The sequence below is a fragment of the Hemiscyllium ocellatum genome, chromosome 48 (genome assembly GCF_020745735.1).
Source record: "Hemiscyllium ocellatum isolate sHemOce1 chromosome 48, sHemOce1.pat.X.cur, whole genome shotgun sequence".
Classification (NCBI taxonomy): domain Eukaryota; kingdom Metazoa; phylum Chordata; class Chondrichthyes; order Orectolobiformes; family Hemiscylliidae; genus Hemiscyllium; species Hemiscyllium ocellatum.
This window is the reverse complement of record NC_083448.1, coordinates 2,960,248-2,980,510: the sequence shown is the minus strand read 5'-3', so window position 1 is coordinate 2,980,510 and position 20,263 is coordinate 2,960,248. Positions and strand designations below refer to the sequence as shown.

The following is a 20,263-nucleotide window of genomic DNA, read 5'->3' as shown; positions in this document are numbered from 1 at the left end:
CTGACAGATGTTGCATGTCACTGAGGAACATTGATAAGCTGCAGAGTTGGGTTGAGAGGTGGGAAATTACGTTTAATGCGGATAAGTGTGAGGTGATAAGATTCTTGCGAGTGCTGTTGAGCAGAATGAACTTGATGTCCTTATATATAGATCTCTCAAAGTTGCCACCCATGTTGACAGTGTTATTAACAAGATATGCAGTATGTTAGGTTTTATTGGTAGTGCAACTGAGTTTCGGAGCCATGAGGTCATGTTGCAAACGTACAAAACTCTTGCGGAGCTGCAACTGGACTGTTGGTCCCAGTTGTGGTCGGCACATTATGGGAAGGATGTGGCAAGTTTGGAATGGGTTCAAATGGGTTTTACTATCGTATTGGCTGGTATGGGTGGAAGGCGTGAGGAGGAAACGCTGATTCAATCGAGGTTGTTTGAGCTCCAGTGAAGAAAGTCAAGAGCAGAATTTATTGACACATACAAGATAGTCAGAGGATTAGATAGGGTAGTTAATGAGAGCCTTTTTAATTTACATTGTTATGGCTAGCAGCTTTAATTTGAGTGGTGATAGATATTGGACAGATATCAGCGTCACTTCTTTTAATTCCGAAAGTAGTAGGGCCATGTAATGCACTTACTTAAACAATAGTAGCATCGCCAACGTTAAGTCCATTTAAATGGTTACTTGATAAACGTATTGGTAAAAATGGTATTGTTTCAGATCGTTGGACTTTAGATTGGTTCTACAGATCGGCACAACATCGAGAGCCGAAGGGCCTGTACTGCGCTGCAATGTCTTATGTTCTCTGTTCTTCTCATTCCCGAATTTTCCATTTCATATCAGTCGTTAATACCACTTTCAAATTACAGTGTATCATTTAATGGTCCTCTGTTCTCTGTGCAGCTCACATTTGCTTGATCGTCTTTTTTGATGAATTCTTCATGCAAAAATAGCTTCTAATGGGTTCCTGAGCTTTTCTCTGAACTTGGCGAGTGTGGCTACATAAACAATTGTGTTCGTGCAGCAGTTCAAATTCCGTAACATATATGCAACATGTTTAAATGCATACTTGCCAACGTTATCCAAAGGATCATGAACACCTAAATAATACAAAATATACCATAACCACAGAAAAATGAAGGAGCCAGATATCGAAAAGAGTAAAATGACAGACTGCTTTCGATTCTCCATCTCTGGGTCTTTGTGATTTTCTCCCTTACTCTGACACTTCAGACCCTTCCGGACTTGACTGGCCACGAATATGTGTTTCACTGTCAATGCGTTGAGGCACAGAATTAATGCAAATGGGATGATTGGAGTTAAAATCTTCTCAAAGTCATTAAAACCAATCCACACAGGGTCATAATAATATGCATAAGAATTAGAACAGCCCCATGGTACGCCGTCTATAATCATTGATGGCCGGAATCTGAAGTAGATTGGAATGTTTTTCAAACACAACAGGATTCCAGTTATTGCCAAAACCACAGTTGCAGTTTTTTTAGTACAGAATTTAGTTTTCAACTTTTCGCAACAAATTGTGACATGTCGATCCAGAGTGAAAACAATCGTAAACCAGACAGAACAGTCTATGATTGCACGGCGCAGGGCATAGCGAACACTGCAAACAGGAGTAATGTCCAGGAACGATTCTGGGAAATAATCATTTTTGATTTTGCTGAGTATAATCTCAAAGATGACGAACAATAGATCCACCGTTGCCATGGCCATCAGATAACGTGAGGTGCACGCTGAGAGCCCACACTGTCCACGGAACAGTATAGCAATCGTCACAAAATTGACTGCAAGAGGGAGGCAGAGAGAGAAAAAAAAAGTCACAGCGAAATCCTAACAGTTTCTGTTAATGAGGCAAGGCGGTAATATTTAGATATATTACAATAAAATATGACGATAGCATTGAATAACATATTCACAATCTTAATCCTGTGACCCACATGGCTCCAACATTCAAGTCCTTCGATTGAATATATGTGGCACGTGAGCGTGAACCATGCTTTTTTTCTTGCAAGTGGCAAGTGGGACAGTGTATATTTGAATGAGGATAATAACACAGGTATATCAGAAGCTTTCTGACGGATTCAGCCCCATCGCAAAGAAAGGGACGTATCTTTCATGATTTTGTATTACTTCCCAAAAAATGAGATCCTCCATGTAGCAGACCTTCGTTATTCTTAGAACAATCCATTTTATTGGCACGTCATAGACGACACATTCGAATTAAAGCATAGGTTTAATGGAACTTTTTCAGCTTAATGAAACGTTTTAGGACCACTGCATTTGGACAACTGAAAGGATGCAATATGTATTACCACAGTTTTGAGGCACTGTATGCTGTCACATTTCCGACATTTCAAGGCATGTGGGGGAATTGGTGTATGTGTTTCTATTATAGACAGCGTGATATGCTGAGAAATTGGAAACCTTGCACAACATGGAAGTGGTTACGACAGTGTCATTAAGGAAAGGAAATACGTATGGCTGACCAACTACTGCCTTTTCAAATTGCAATGATATTTTAAGGAAAACCTCAATAACACATTTTCACTTGTGATTGTGTTCAAATCCAAATTCAGAAATAGAAGATAGCAGCAAATAGATTCTGTCACCGACAGGACGATGAGCATTTGCTATGTAGAACAGAGGACATTACAGAGCAGTTGGCACTATTCCACTTCCATTCAAATGTTTATCGAAAAACCATTTAAATGCCCTAACTGTTGCCGAGTCTATTACAGTTACAGACATTGCTTTCCACTCCCCTGCCATGCTCTGATTAAAGACATTACCTCTGACATCTGTCCAATATGTATCGCCCCTCAATTTGAAGCATTGCTCCTTCGTGCTACTCATCACTATCCGAGGATAAAAAAGGCAATCACTATCCAACCTGTGTGATCTTCTGTTTATCCTGAAATTCCAACGATGATCATGTCATCCGCTAATTAACTAACCAAAATTTCTACGCCCTCATCCAGTTCATTTATAAAATGATAATCAGCAGTGGCCTCAAAACAGATCCTTGCGGTGAATGACTAGTAACTGAACTCCAGGATGAACATTTCTATTACCCACCATCTTCTGTCTTCTTTCAGCGTGCCAATTTCTGATTCGAACTGCTGAATCACACTCAAACGCATACCTTCGTATTTTGTGCAATTACCTACCGTGGGGAAACAAGTTGCACGAATCACAGAAATTCAAATACACCACATATACCTCTTTACTCTCGTCTACCAGATTGGTCATCTTCTCAACGAACTCAGTAAGGTTTTTGAGGCACAAACTAATCTTCACAAAACTGTGTTGACTACCCACAGTCAAACTATTCCTTTCTTGATCAATATATGTTCTATCTTGCATAACCTTTTCCAACAGTTTACCCTCAACAGATGCAAGGTTCACTGGTCTATAGTTACCATAGTTGTCTCTACTCTCCTTCTTGAACTAGGGAAAAACATCTGCTATTTTCAGTCTCCTGGCACTATTCCTATCAAAAATAATGACATCGAGATCAAAGCCAAAGTCTCGGCAATTTCCTCCCTGGCTTCCCAGAGAATCCGAGGATAAATCTCATCCGAACCAACGGAATTATCCACTTTCACATTTTCCAGAATTTGCTGACAGCTCCTCATTGTCATACACAATCCCAATCAGTCTAGTAGCCTGTATCTCCGTATTCTCCTTGACAACATTGTCTTTTGCCGGTAGTCATGATAAACCTTTTGAAATATATATTTTATTTGATCCTGTCTGCCAACGACTTCTCCTGTACGCTCCTGGCTCTTCTTAGTTCTGTTTTCAGGTCTTTCCAAGCTAGCTTGTAACTCTCAAGGGCCGTAACTAACCTTCGCAAGTCATCCAACATAAGCATCCTTATACTTTTGACAAGCGATTCAAAGTCTTTCGTAAACCACAGCTCCCTCACCCGACTACTTCATCTGTGACGGACAGCTTCATACTATCAAGGGCACATAGTAGCTGTTCCTTGAATAACCTCCTCGTTTCAATTGTTCTGATACCCTGCAAATTCCTTCTCTATGCTTTGCAAACTAAGTAGAACCGACATCCATTGTAATTGCCGCTCTCGCAGCAATCACTCTCTTGCCCTGCAACATTAAGTGGGCTGTTTTAAGCAAGGACAGGGTCTAATCCTATTTTGCTCAAACGCTGTAAAAGCATTTACGGCACTTACGTCGAAGTAATGGCAGTTAGTATTATTTTATACTCAGTGAATGTCTCCCCGGTAGCACACATAATTTCACGGTTACACTCAGGGAAGGATTTGATTCAGTTCTTGGTGATATTTAATATCACACTGTTTGAAGTGAGAATAATGCAGTTTCACACATAGAGTCACAGAGTCATCGAGATGTACAGCATAGAAGCATATCCTATCTACCAGCACCTTGCCCATAAAGCTCCAAACCTATTCCTATTCATATCCAATGCAAATGCCTTTTAAATGTTGCAATTGTACCAGCCTCCACCACTTCCTCTGGTAGCTCATTCCATGCACGTAACATCCTCTGTGTGGAAATGTTGCCGCATAGCTCTCTATTATATCTTTCCCCTCTCACCCTAAAGTTCTCTAGTTCTGGACTCCACAACCCCAGGGAAAATAACTTTGCTTATTTTTCCAATCTATGCACCTCATAGTTTTGTAAACCTTTATCTGTCACCCACAGCCTCCGACGCTCCAGGGAAAACAGCCCCAGCTCGCTCAGCCTCTCCTTATACCTAAAAATCCTCCAACCCTGGCAACATGCTTGTAAATCTTTTCTGAACCATTGCAAGTTTCACAACGTCTTTCTGATAGGAAGGAGAACAGCATTGCACACAACATTCCAACAGTGGCCTAACCAATGATCTACACAGCTGCAACGTGACCTCCCAATTCCTGTACTCAATACTCTGACTAACATGTGTTCAGTTAGGCACCCAGCTTCAGGACAATTCCAGATTTAGAGAAGGACAGAATAATACAGTACGACGGGATTCTTTGACTAATTGACTCACTGCGGCCAAACATAAAAGTAAAACGATATAAATTTTGGATAGGAATAAATTCGTCAAAGTCCAAGTCATGTTACTGGATTATGTAATCTAATATGGAGAGAAGGCTCTACGGAATGTGAAACCAATCGTTATCGAGGAGATTCTCATACAACAGACATAATGAACAGTCCTACGTTTTTGCAAGTCAAACCATTTTAGCGAAAATTTGCATCATATTTTAGTTGTGTCGTTGCTCCACTGACTCGTTAATTGCTGAAGTGCAAAAAGGTTTAATGAAGAGAAGACCGTCATAAGGCATTTGACAGCATGAAGGCTATGTTAAACCATGCTCAATTTTTCGCCATACCTCATTACACAAAGCCATTCAAGGTGACTTGCCAAAACGTAGCACTGTTCATTATGTCGGTTGTATGAGAATCTCCTCGATAACGATTGGTTTCACATTCCGGAGGGCCATCTCTCCATATCAGATGACATAATCCAGTAACATGACTTGGACTTTGACGAATTTATTCCTAACCAGATGTATCATCAAGCCAGCCTTCCGAAGTCGATCCAATGATTCCAATAAATGCTGCAAACTTTCCTTCCATGTGACCCAAAATCACCAGGTCATCAACGTATACTAGACAACTCTGTAGTCCACAAATGACTCCATTGGTCAATCTTTGAAATGTTGTTGGCTCATATTTCATACCAAATGACATTAATTTGAGTTGGTATAGCCCATTCAATGTTACAAAAGTTGAAATTGTCTTCGCTGTTGCAGAAAAAAAGTTAATTGACAATATCCTCTCAGTAAGCCCAACATAAAACAAATCCCGATTCCCACCTTCTCAGTACCATCTTCCAAACTTATAATGAAATATGAATCAGATTTTGTAACTGCATTGACCTTGTGATAGTCGACACGTAATTGTTGGGTGCCATCACCAACTGGTTGTGGCAATATTCTGATTAGTGATCTGCAGTCAACGCGACTCACTTTCATTTTGTTATCTTGGAACATGCCTTCAATCTCTTCTTGAACCTGCCAGAACTGCAGAGTGTTAGTCAATAATGATGTTGCTTAATTGGAACCGCATTTCCTATATGTCCATCATAAATCATGATATAAGTAATTCCCAGTTCACTCCCATTTATTTCCCCATGTGATATTAATAACATTTTCAGAACATTTCCAGTTTCATCTGGAAGGTAAATTATTAATTTATTCCAGGGTTTGGGAACTTCGTCATTCTCCAACTTAATGTGAGTCATGGCCAATTCAGAATCCACTCCACGTAATAACACATTATTGGTTTGCTTTACGTACTTATGACAGTGATGTTTGAGTATAGTCACTTGACACAATGTGCTTTTTTCCTATCGAGAGACCTTGTCTCACTCAATCTTCTTTCGATTGTATAAGGTTCACTAAATCTCCTTATTAAATTTTCAGCATGTTGTTGTTCGGAGTTCCAGCCGGCTTCCTGCTTTATCATACGCTGTGATGCGTTATATTTAAATTCTGTTCAGCTAATTCCCATGATCTATTTAACTGTTCCATACAAATTGACACATAGCACACATACGTGGTCTCTGAATTATGATTCATCAATTTTTCTTAAGTAGTTTGAGTGGTCCTCTCACCTTATGCTTGAAAGATAAGTTAAATGAACAGAATTTGGTCGATCCATTTCTTGGAGCCCTCATAATAAAAATGAAATTGATTTATCCCAGTCATCTGGATGGATTTATCCATAAGTTAACGTGGTATTCCAGTTTTGATGTTTTCTTTTTAAAATTCCCTGAGGTTCTGAATGGCAATGGATCTGAATTGTTTTATTCCGAAACAATCCATAAATTCAACGAATGGTTTTGTAGTAAAGTTTGACCCTTGATCTGATTTATTTCTATGGATTGTCCATAAATAGTGAAAAACGATGAGTAAATCCTCCACAATCGTTTCAGCTGTGACATTGCATAATTCAATGGCCTCAGGAAATCTAGTGTACATATCCATCATTGTCGAAAAAAAACCTGTTTCGCAATTCTTGCTTATGTGGGGGTCCTAACAAATCAATTAAACCTCTCGTAAAAGGTTCCACAAGTGCAGGAATGCATATTACATCTGCAGGTTTTATGAATATCCCTGGTTTTCCAATTACCACACTTGTGCTACGTCTGACAAAATTCAATTGCATCCTTCGTTCACAAAAATTCATCCTTATTCCGTTCAAGCCAATAGAAGTGACTTTGTATTTTGCCTTGATTTTCTGTTACCCCTCAAAAACCTCCCAATGCTGATTCATGTGCTTCCATTAACACCTCCTTTTTGTAAACCACATGAAACACAAATTAAGAAACGTCTGTGCATTTTTCAACTGAATACATGATGGTGTTCAGCTCCTCACAAAGGATTCATTTATAAGATAGTAAATTTCAGGCACACATTCAGGTTCTCCTTTTATGTACAACTTGCGACACAATTGCTACAGGATTTCATCATTCTGCTGCAACTCAGTTAATATCTCAGAGTTAAACATATACATTTGTCCTCCGCCTGTTCTTGGTTTGGCTCAAATTTCAAATCAACATGGTCTCTAACCATCTACTTCAACTTCCTTACTTGCGTTATTTGATTTCTCCTGTTGTTTCAACTCGTGCTTCTTCGACCTTGTTATCACACAGACAGCTAAAATGGCAGAATATTCTTCCTTTAATACCTCAATTGCCTGACGTTCCAATGTCTTTCAGAAATAGTATGCAGCATTCCCGCCTGTGATCCAGCTATATCGCTACCCAGGATAAATTGTATTCCTGGTCCTGAGAGTTTCTCCAGTACGCCTACTCACCATCTCTCCACTGGACGCTCATGATCACTCTAGCATTTCTCGTCTCACCTTGAATTTCACGTTTTCTGGCAACAGTCTCTGTGAGTTACATCTCCTCATCTCTCAATATCAATGATTAACATGATCACTTACCTCTTATTTCTGTAACCTCTTTACCTGTTGATCATGGCCTTGTGAGTCTCAAATACTTTAGCAAATGAATCGTTCAAAAAGATCTGGGACAGTCTTCTCAAACAGACCTCGACCGGATTGTCCATTGTGGCACAGCTTTGGCCTGCACGTTGCTTTACTGTAACATATTAACAAGCTATGCTGGTATGCCCGGTTTTCCCTTATCCGTCTTCCCAGCACATCTTTTCTGAATTACCTCCACTGTGATTTCATTTGGCCTACTTGAAAACGTCTCTGTATTTTACTTTTCTTTCCCCTTCACAAGTATCCTTTCTCCCCTGTCTTAAGCTGACTTTGTTATCTTCAAGGAAGTGTATTTTTTCCCTTATAAATGACGATTTCTCTTTTCCGTAATGTCTGTCGTCCAAGAATTGAAATAGATTTCAGGATTCTAGCTTCGAATTCTAAACCAATTCATGACCATCAGCCATTTCAACTGCGAATCTTGCCATTTTTCTCTCTGCTCTTCCGCATGCGTTCTCACTATCTCTAGTAAAAAGCATTTTCTTAACTTGTACAAAATAATTGTCTCTCCACGAGAGTCATACGTTTGATTTATTTTTATTGACCTTGACAACCATGAAAAATTACTTCATTTCCTCACTCCAAGCTCAATGTGTGCTTGCCCAGCATCCGTCCTCAGATGACTGAAATGTAGTCTGCATGCTCTTGAAACAAACACGAACACACTTCAGACGGCTTCCTTCACCTCCTCATTTGCGCAGAAAACAGATATGCTAGATGATGCAAATACCTCACTCGCTTTACCCATCAAATTTGTATGGATCAACAATGCCCAAATGGTCTCTGACCACTACATTTGCTAATCCAATTTCTCTATTGAGATTAAAAAGGCATCAGCATCATTCTCGTCAAATGTAGGCAATGCTTGGATATATTTAAACATATCCCAAACTGGCGTTTGGCTCAGGCCAGATTACTCATCATTCCCAGCCTCGTCACTGAGCCTATCGTCTATGCTCATCTCCATTCTTTTGATTGCAAACTTCTGAAGTTCAAATTCTCTCTGTTTCTCCCTTTCTTTTCTGCTTGTCTTTTCCTGTCCTCTGCCACGGCCTTCTTCTTTTCTGTTTGTTCTGCCAGAGTGATTCTTTTCTTTTGTCCTACATCTGCTATTAACCGTATTTGAAACTGTTGCTGTTCCCTTCCCTCTTCCAGCTGCGTCATATACAGTTAAATTTGAGTCATTTCCAAAGACTCCAACGGCAGTTTCAGCAAATTTAAATGTCAAGATATTGGTATGATTACCTGTCGTTTCAAGCAAACCAAAACCAATACTCAGAACAAAAGATACTAACATCTACCAATCGCCACCTTTGAGACCAACCATCCAAAACTCAGATGGGAATTACAGAATGATCGTAGAAGATCCCCTGATCTATTGTGGGCCAGGCCACACTCTGTGTAAAACGTTTTTAAAGGGAAGACTAGACACTAACGTGTACTTGTTTTAAAGGCAAAAATGAAGTGCGTGTTCCAATGGTAAAGCAACTGTTCAAACCACTCGGCTTTCAGCAAAACAGAATTTATTTAAACAATGCAGTTCAAATACGAACAATAGGTTAAATTAATAAGTGGGAAACATAATTGACCTAATACAGCAACTATTATCATTAATTGTCATTTGCCGTATTAGATAAAAAAAAACGCCTCTTGGCACAAAGTTAAATGCATCGCAGATTCTTACGATTAGGAGGGACGTCTTGTGAATGCAACAGCTAAACAAAAGGAAGAAAATAACCTGAACTGGAAAATTTAACTACTCTCTTTTTTAAATACCTGAAATACTCTGCAACTCTGTCTTTATGAAGTATCTTCGAAAAAAAAGTAGGACAAATTTAGGTTTTCATCGTGACAGTATCGTAACACCCACACTTAGTTGAATTGGTCAGAATCGCTTGCGCTAGTGACAATTTCTTTGCACTCACCTGATGCCATTTTTCTGATTTCCTGTCTCGTCTCAGGACTTTTAAGAAACTATTGATAATTTAACACGCTATATTTCAAAGTGTTTTGGCTTTTTTTTTACTCCAGTAAACATTGTTTCTTGATTTTGTTTCCGCATGATAACCAATCCTCGCGCAACAGCTTGACTGTATGCTCTACTAGCAATCATTCATGCTGCTGATGTAAAGGTTTTCGCTTTGCCTGATCTTGCATTCATTTGAATGTACCTACTTTTCGGCCCCTTTCTCTTAAAAAAACAACAAAAGCCATCAAATTTCAAGCCATTAAACGTTGATCAATAATTTCCTCTGATTACTTTCATTCACTCGTCCATGTTCATGTGATGTCTTGGAGTCTTTCAAAGTCTCTGTGAAAGATACCTTCTGATCGTCACAAAATGAATCAAATTCATTCTTTACTCCTTTGTGGAGGACTGGCCTTCATCAGTTTTCAATTCATCAAGTGGGTATAGTCCGGACAATTGCTGGTTTTTGATCATCAGACGCAGGTTAACTATGATAAAAATAAGTGAGGAGACCTGATACAGTGAAATTTGCACGCTAAGCCACGATGACTCAGGGATGCGTCTCCTAATATTGGAGGTAACATTACTGCTCACAATGGAAGAGTGGAACTATTCCGACACAGGTTTAAACAACATCAGTGTCATAAGTAATTTGCCAGGGAGACCAATTATGCCCAGGGCCATTTAGAATATTTTTGTCACTGTATCTATAGGAAGATGCATGTCAAGTATGAATGAATTATCCTTTGCTCCTGCAGGCAATTTCCATCATCTTCAATTCTGTGATATCCCATTCTCAGAGCCTTAATTATATGCACATAGCGATATCCACGGGCTACTTTTATTGCATAAGTTTACCAGGTGTCACTGCTTGAAATGTTCGAACAAGCAGATGGCGACAGCTGAATTAAACATCTGAAACTGAAAGATGTTAATGCGAGGAAGAAAGAGGATAAACAACTGCTGTTTCTCAAGTGGAGGGCACAGATCACACCAAGTAACTGACCAGCATTGGAAGCTGTGCTAAAGCCAAACGATGATGATCCTGCAACATCACGATTTCCAGCTCTCGACTTCATGTGCCACAAAAGCCATTCACCGAGCGTTTTCCTTCCATCGTAGAACACACTCAAGGCTGTTGACTGCGTTTTGGAGAGTCGTCATTGTTTCCAGCTGAGCTCAGCTCGGTGAGAATTTTACCGAATGAAAGTGAGCAAGACAGAATTATACTAGTTTCATGGTTTTCTTTCGATGTAAGCCAGCCATACTTCCATCATCTTTGCATTATTAGCTTGTTTTTGACTATGGTCTTTCGTATTCACTGTTCTGTAATTGGACTGAACTCGAACTCTCAAGGAATTCATTACAGATATTCAATGCAGTTAACAGTAACTTACCTGCACATTCATTGTTAACTCTGTTGCCAAACATCTGCGAACTCTCTCCTCAGTCAAGTGGCTGCTCCACGTGCATAGCTTAATAACTTATGTTGATGGTGAGGGATTTGGGGGAGGGATCAGTGTAAATGTTACATCATTTGCGCATCTAGGTATCTGGCCTTAACAAAAAGCTAGGATTTATGATATCTACCTATCCATCACAGGACTGCAGACATTCTGGTTTCACATGTGTCCCTGTATCGGGTGATTGTGATGTTCAGAAAAATAGACGAATCCATAACTTCATTACAGCCTTACCCTCGTTGATCTGCAATTCATCAATGATTCTTTAGAGTATCTCCATGAATCTAATATCTCCAGTATCTACTTGCTTCATTTCTAAAGTTGATCATAAACTGAACTGGACTAGTCATATGAATGCAATGGATACAAGAAGAGTTTATTGGCTTGGGATATTCGAGCAAGTGACTCAAGTTCTGTCTCCCCAAAAACCTGTACACGGTCTGCAAGATCAAAATCACGTGATGGAATAAATTCACGCCCGAATATATGCAGATGCATCAACACAAAGGAAAATTGGGCACCATTCAGGTCAAACCACCCATGTGATTCACATTAAATGTGATATCTACTCTCTCCACCAGTGTTGCACAGTAGAAGCACTGTGTGACATCTACAAGATTAAAGACAGCAATTCGCCGAGCATTTTTTTCAATAAATCCCCAAATTATTTCTGAAGTTTTATCCAAATGAAAGAACCCCGTGTGAAACGTTATGTAACTGAATGTTTCTGAATAATGGAAAATATTATTCCCTGAACACCATTGTTCAGTTTTGAATCTGACTTCAACATTGTCATTGCATCAGTGTTACAGTGAAGGTGTACCACCTTAAATTCCAAATGAACATAAATGAACCGCTGAAAAAGACTCATCCCATTCCCTATTTACAATTTGTCACACCTGATCAATGTGAGACGACTCAAAAGATTTGAGGATGACGGTTACTTTTTCTCGCTGCACATCTGCAGCAAAGTTTGCCAAATCAATCAGGTATGTCTAGTCAAGAATTGCTGGTCCCATGACACAAGTCTATTCTATAACTCTTAATTTTGATAACAGCGACATGAAAACAAATTTCCAGCATGCATGTCTCCGCTCAGCAGCGTCACTATTTTTCTGAGTTCAATTGTCGCACTCACCTTGTCATTAATCCCATTTACTAATTAAATATCATTGTTTCCACGTTGACTTTTTAACTTTGGAGCTTCAGCATGATTTTACAATGGCGGATTCCCCACCCTATAGAATGACAGATCGATAGCCATATGATGTGATCAAAAGAAGATCTCTCTAGACAACTTTATAATTTTACTTCACAGCGCCATGTATTTGGAATGCGCGTGTTCAAATTCGAAGTTCCAGAAATGCACGGGATACTACTGTATGCAGAAATATTCAATGATAGGTTTTGAGTTTCTTTGCCGCGTTGTCAAATCTTTTCATCGGTGAGTCTGAGATTGAAGAAAGAAGTTTGCCTATCCATAGTCAGATGCCAATTGAAACGAGACATTTACCACCTAAAATCTGTCAACACTTGTCTCGAACTGTTGATTGGCAGTTGCATTTAAAAGGAAAAAAAATGCAGATGTAATGAGTGGAGTACAGCTTAATAAAAACCGATTGACTTTTCCCCCTCCTGCTACTTCTTCTTATAAGGTCCCATTCTGTCCTGAGTTCACAAAATAGAAAAACCGTAAGATGGCTTAGGATTCTGCTGATATTGAGATAAAGATGTCTTAATTTTAATCCCAAACTTGATCATAAACACTCTACTTTTGACACACTATCAAAATAGAATAATGTCAGGATTTCTAAAGCACACTTGTCATTTCACTTTTGCAGTTAAATTTATCGCCATTGTAATTGTGTTGTGGGGAACATGCGAAATCTCCTCAGGTACCACTCGATAGCTGTTGTCCTTGCAACAGCAGAGGTACAGATCATTATCATTGATGCCATAAAATGTTGTGACAATTTTTGTGACATTGCAACCCCTCCAACAAGGTTATTTTGTACTTCGGTTATTTTTAAGAAATGCTGCAGAGACTGAGGGTGTCGAAATGACTGGGAGAGATCCAAGTTTCCCAGTGGCAGAAGATTGGCCAGTTCTCCCTTTTCACTTATTTTGTCGACAAAGCTGCTGTCGTCCAGAGGAACGTTCAAAGTTTCAATAAATGTTTCTTGAATGGCGTCTCTCACTGAAGTCTCTCCCGCCTGTAAGAACCTGTGTTTGAGTTTAGGATTTCCCAACGGGTGTATTTTTGGAATGGCATGGAAATTGACACAGCTGCTAAGATATATTCTGTTAAACAGTCAATTGATTTAACAAATAGTTATCTTTTTTCTAAATTCTGTTTTACTTTGTTTGAGATTCAACTGTAGTGGTTAAATAAATTCGATTTTGCTTAATGCTGAGTGGTTTGATGAAGTTCATCAATCCTGGATTATCCACCACAATTCTGTCAGTAAGTAAAGAAAAATTTAGGGACTGGGCTGTTTTCCTAACATAATTCAGGGAATTTGGCCTGGTGCATGATAGTTTGCGGGTTCTTGTTGGAATTGATTCGATAGTTCCAATTTGGGATAAGGGTTGTCGGACTCAAATATGGTGTATGGTAAGTGTTATTGTGCCTTGTTCCGAATGTTGAATTCTATTGGCTCAAACCGTGCTTGTGTTAGTAATGATACTTCCAGTCATTACAGTTTTCTGGGGTGGAACAGATGCCTTTGGGAGTTTTACAAAAGATGAGCAAGGCAAATCTGCTGGAACTGACAAAGTTGCTGGAGATGGTTTTACTAACATTCGTGGGAAAAGGAAATGTTATCACAGCAATTCCTCAATATTTCAATTTGCTGGGAATGTTGTCAGGATCTTTGAAAATGGCTAAAATCCAATGAAAAATTGTGCAGCTTGAGTTAGAGGCAAAGTAAAATGAAACAGGAAAAGAAATGGATCATTTTGAATAAGGATCAATATCAGAGGAAACAGGAAAATGAACGAATTGCTCAAGAACTGGCAAAAAGGAAATAATTGCTTATGTAGAACACACAGAAAAGGAGGAAGGCGCCAGCAGAAGATACGGGAAAATATACAGAAGAATGGCAAAGCGAGAGAGAGGAAAATGAGAAAGAGAGAGTTTGAAATTCATGAATTTTTACTGAGACAAGAAATTCGGCTTAAAAGGATGAAGGGAAAAGTTAGGCTTAGTAAGGAAGAAAGTGAAGATGAATAAACTCATTTCGCCCACGGCCTTGTGGACATCTATTTGAGTATACCCAACATTTTTTAACTTTAACCCCCAGTTTTAAGTACGCAAAAGATTTTTCAATCTCATTTCGGAAGACAGTTAAACAAATGACGTGGCCAGTGACAATGTGGGTATTATTGATCAATAAAACGTCTGTAAGTGAAGGCATTGAGGTATTTGCATCGCTATCAAAGGAGGTATCTGGGGAGTTGATGGATGTGAAAGAATGCCATCCCCAGTGCAGAGATGTTTGTGCCCAGAAGCCTAGAGACAAAGTTTCAGAAATCGAAGCAGGGACCCTCGTCAATATACATTAAGTTTGACAGTAACAAACAAAATAATTTTGATATATGGATGATGGCATGAAAAATAATGAAAAGTAGCGATGATTATTTTGGTGAATTTCCAAAATAGATCTCCTGATGTAATGGGAACTCGTTTAGAAGAGCAGAAACTTAACGCAAAAAGATTAGAAGCTGAAATAGTTTATGATAACGACTTCTTTCATAAATCAAACTTCGCTTCGAACATCAATTTAAATTATGAGCGATAGAAATTAGTGAAAAGAGACATCCTCCAGTGATAGGTGAAATATAGATCTTGCTGACGTTCATAAAGATAGCTTCGCACAGGGTGAAAAGGAAAGCCATGAAGGCAGAAGAGAAGTTAAAAAGCGTTGGTGTTTTCACTGCCATAAATTAGGCTAAAAGATATCTCGATGTTTGAAGATCAGAAAAAAAGTGCTGGGGAGGGGAATTTAGGAAAAAAGATATAAACCATGGAATTTCGTTGAAATGGTAAAGGAAGGCTCACTGGAAGATATAGAACTGTACCGGAATGTACACCCTATTTGGCGGTTGGTTAAGGAAGAAGTGAAGTAAAACTTACTTCAATCATGCACTTACAAAGGTAAGTTTTACTTGCATAGCTCAGGAGAAGCAGCTGAAGAGCTTACAATAAACAGAGATACAGGATCATGTCAACCATTGATAGTGAGAGATGTGGAGATATGTAACCAGTAAGGATTATTGCCAGAAAAAAATGCAAGCACGTGGCATTCTTGATAAGACAAGAGGTACTCAGTTTTGCTGATTAAGTTCAGAGTGTCCAGCGTTGAGTGGAGAAGTCATGGCAGAAGTACTGGAAGACCTTGAGGCACAAGGGAACAGTGAGCAGTGCTGCCTACCACGCTTGAAAAGCCAGTGGAAAATCAGCCAACTGAAGCATTACGGGAAACATATTATGGATTGCTTCTGATGTGTCATAACAAAGTCAAAAAAACAGCAGCTGAAACAGGAGGAGAAATCATAAAATACAGATAAGGAAGTTGGTGTAGAATTATCAGAGAACATGTCTGATCTAATGGTTCAGACAAAGCAGAATGGAGTGAGACCACCATCAAAATTAATTAAGGAGAAATTAGTGAGTCAAACTTCAGAGACAACATGTTTGCACGATGCGTCCAATTTATGGGAAGGATAAAATGGAGTGGGCTAGTTGGCAAGACAGCATTGAAAAATATCAAAGCATATGATGAAACGGAAAGCATACAAGAAAACAAATACTCGTAATGTTTCCAGAGAAGATTAAGATTTAGTGTTACTTTCAGTGACAGGTCACCTTTAAAGGCAAGATTTAGTGGAACTTATCAAGTCGAAAAGGAATTGAATGAGGTGATCTGATGATAAGGACTCCACACAGGAAGAAATGTAACAAAGTGTGTCATGTAAATATGATCAGAAGTTGTTTTACAGTAAAGCAAAAGATGAATGATTTTTTGGTTCAAATACTGAGTGACAACACATGTTCAGACATTCTGAAATAAATTGGATAATCAGAACGGTGACAACAGAAGAATCAATTATTAGTTGACCTTCCGGAGGACAAACCAAACGATGGTTATGTGAGCACTCTGGCAATGTTAAGGTATACTTCATATCTGATTCCACGGTTGAAAGACTACATTGAAAAAAAAGTGGACGGACTCAGAGGGTACTGGCAGGTAATTTTATCCTGTGAAGGTAACTGAAAAAGAAAAAGTTTCTTTTGTAATGCCCAATGGACCAAATAATTTCGATTCATGCTGTTTGGCATGGAAAATCTGCCAGCCACATTTCCAGGACTAAACAATAAAGTTATTTTTGTGTAACCAAATTGTGTGGTTTACATCAACACACTGGTGCTTTTTAGTCACAGATGGAAGGAACATTTGTCACATTTATCAGCATTGTTTAATCGATTTAGAGATGCAGGCTTCGTGATAAACATGACTAAGGCAGAATTCTCAAAAAGGCCAAGCCATCTTCTTGGGTCATGGCATCGGACATGGAGAGATGGCTCCGTGGAATGTTAAAAAAATTGAATATTTCCCATACCACCGACCTAGACAACCGTGATTCCTTGTATTAAATGCATTTTGTAAGAGATTCACACCGAACCTTAGCAGTGTGGCTTCCCCATTTACTGAATTACTAAAGAAAATCATGAAATTTCAGTGGACAACAGACCGTCAGATGGCTTTTGACAGCCTGAAAGCAATGCTAACCACTGTCATTGTATTCACCACACTTTACAATGCAAAGTCATCCAAGATGGCAATTGATGCGAGTGTTGTTGGTGTTGGTGCTGCGCTCTAACAAGAAAATAATAAGAAGATCGAAAAAGCTATCGAGTAATTCTCCAAGAAATTGAACATTTAGTAACATAAATATTCGGCAATTGAGAAGGAGTCTTTGAGCTTGATGTTGGCCTGACACAATTTCAACATTCGACTTGTCAGAAAAGTGTCTGAGACAGTCATATACATTGACGAAAGCCCTTTAATTTTTTTGGAGAAATTTAAGTAGGAAATTTCCAAGGTATATAAATGAAGCTTATCACCACATCCATTCAATTTGAAACCTTTACATGTGGAAGGGCAAGAAAACGTGTTTGTCGACTTGAATGAAAAACAGAGATGTTCGATGGTAGGAATAAACAGACTGAACAGAATGAAGTTTTGCACATTTGCATTGTTATATGAACATGACGTATTGGCATTGTACTGTACTAATATGGTAAGAGTAAGTGGTTTTAAAATAAAGCCATGTTTGTATATTGATAGTTCGTTTTTTAAAGGGTAGCTGTCACAGAGGTGTCAATATGCCTTTAACTTGGTAGTGAAACAAAGTCGGGGGAGTGGTCAGCTGTCCGAGTCGAGGTTACTGCTCGACAGGTTTATTTTACCAGGCAGTCAGAAGCTGCAAGCAACAAAGAAGCAGCTGCAGAGAAAGTAATTCATGAGTCAACACATATTTCTTGCCTGAATTTTCTCTTTGACATCTCTCCTTCCAGTAAGAAACTGGGTTTGAATTCATCTTTTGCCAAAGGGTGAGTATATGGAATGCGGTGGCGATTGGAACAGCTATTCAGTTGACTTGCGATATTAAGTCTGTTGGGTATACACAGAGTAAAATTATATAACTCCTGTTTCATTTTGTTTGTGTTTCAACAGTAGTGTTCAAATACTTTCTCTTTTGCCGATGATGAACTTGGTGTATTACTTCTGGAATACACACGTTATATCTGCCTTCAAAATAAGGAAAACGTTAAGAATCTGAGTTACCTTCTTAATATCTTGGGGTCAGTGTGGCTTGTTCCATAACAATCTGATAATGCTAACGATTTAGATCAAGTCGCCCCTCAGCCTCCAACATTCAAGAGAAAACAACTTGAGTGTTTGTAGTCTCTCCTTACAGCTCTGATGTTCTACTCCAACTTGACATCTTGTATTTAGATCGCCATCTAGGAAAAACAAGCATGATTCTTTATTACTCTATCTACCAGAGTGACTATTGCTCAGAGACGTTAAAAGCCAAGAGCCCGCTGTACATCAATGTTGTTTTGGGTCCTGCAATTATTTCTGTTCTTATCAATAACATTTGATCTTCCAAAGTGCATCACCTCAAATTGTGACAAATTCAACGTCAAATGTTATTTCTCTGTACATACCTGCCACTACCCTATATTCAGCTGTCGCTTTTTATAATACTGTTGACAACTTCACCAATCTTTGCATTGCCTGTAAACTTAACAACCAAGCAATTTACAATTCCATCTAAACCATTCATATGTGTCACCAGCAGACCGAGTCACAATACGATTCCTGAAAAAAACACCACAATTCACGGACATCTGGCCAGAAATGAAAACACTATTTCACCACTTCTCTCTCTGCCTTCTAGGGGCAATCAAATACTGAATTCATGTGGTCATGTCACCATGTATACCATGTATCTTAATCTCTGGATGATCCTACTATGACGAACCTTGTTGAAAACCTTACTAAAATCCAGGTTGACAACATTCACCTTCATCAGTCACCTTCATCACCTTCTCAAGAAAGAATCAATCAAGTTAGAAAGGCAATAACTGTCCTGGACAAAGCCATACTGACTGTCCATAATTAGGTCTTTCTTTTGCAATGTCCATACATCCTGTCTCTATGAATTCTGTACAGTAGCCTCTCATACATTTATGTATGAATCACTGGTCTCCCTGTTTCTGAGATTATAGCTATTTATCTTCTTGAACAATGAAACTGCCAGTCATCTGAGATCTCTCCACTTGCTAGCGACAGTACAAATATCATAATCAAATCCCGAGCAATCTTATCACTTGCCAGTCAAAATGATCTGGGTTAGATGCCAAAGTGCCCTTGGGACTAAACCAACTGAAAATTTTTTCTCTACTTTTGTCTTCGTCACAGAATGTCTTGCCATATTAGCATGTTACCGACAAAGCTCAATATCTTCTCTGTCCTTCTCCAGGCGAAAAGTACTCATGTGGGATCTCAGACAATTATCCTGTACCTCCCAACACACTTTCTATCCTTTTGGCTTGATATGTTTCCTAATTATCCTGTTATTTTAAATATGTGCATAGAATGCCTTGGCATTCTCTTGCCAAGTTCGTTTCATGGCACGTGCATGCTCTCCTAATCCCCAGCTTAATGTCTTCCCTGCTTTCTTTATATTCCTGACAGGATCAGTCCGATTTTAGTTTCTGCAATCTTACATGCGCTTCTTTTCCCTCTGGACTAGATTCACAACTTGCTTGCTTATCCACGTGTCCCTTTCCTTGTCAAATTTATTTTTCCTTTTTGCTGGAAACTCTGCTCTTGAACACTACCGATAATCTACCGATAAAGCTGCCGATTGACGGCTCGGAGGCTATTGGGGACCTCCAGTATAATCGATCAGAGTGATTACGCCAATTCTATTTCTGAGGTCTACCCATGTTGCATCAATGGTTGAACCCTTTACTACGTCCTCTCAGAATGCTGATGAAACATTCTCCCTGATTATCAAAGTAACACCTGCACCTGTTTGACCTTACTGAATATGATGACTACAACAAAGAATCCTCTAATATTGAGCAGCCAGTCTTGTTAGCATTGGAGATCACTGACTGGGAGAGTATTGTTTGCAGAATCCATAAGAGATTAAGAAAAAATAGTTGGATGTATGTTTGAAAGCGATA

The 20,263-nt window shown here is 39.0% G+C and overlaps 1 protein-coding gene across 1 annotated transcript; it reads right to left on the bottom strand.

Annotated features, from left to right (window-relative positions):
• Window positions 1–934: 934 nt before the first annotated feature.
• On the bottom strand, window positions 935–1,720 carry LOC132836890 (probable G-protein coupled receptor 139). Its single transcript, XM_060856455.1, has one exon. The coding sequence runs from the start codon at window positions 1,718–1,720 to the stop codon at window positions 935–937; it is 786 nt and encodes a 261-aa protein (XP_060712438.1).
• Between the last annotated feature and the right edge of the window lie 18,543 nt (window positions 1,721–20,263).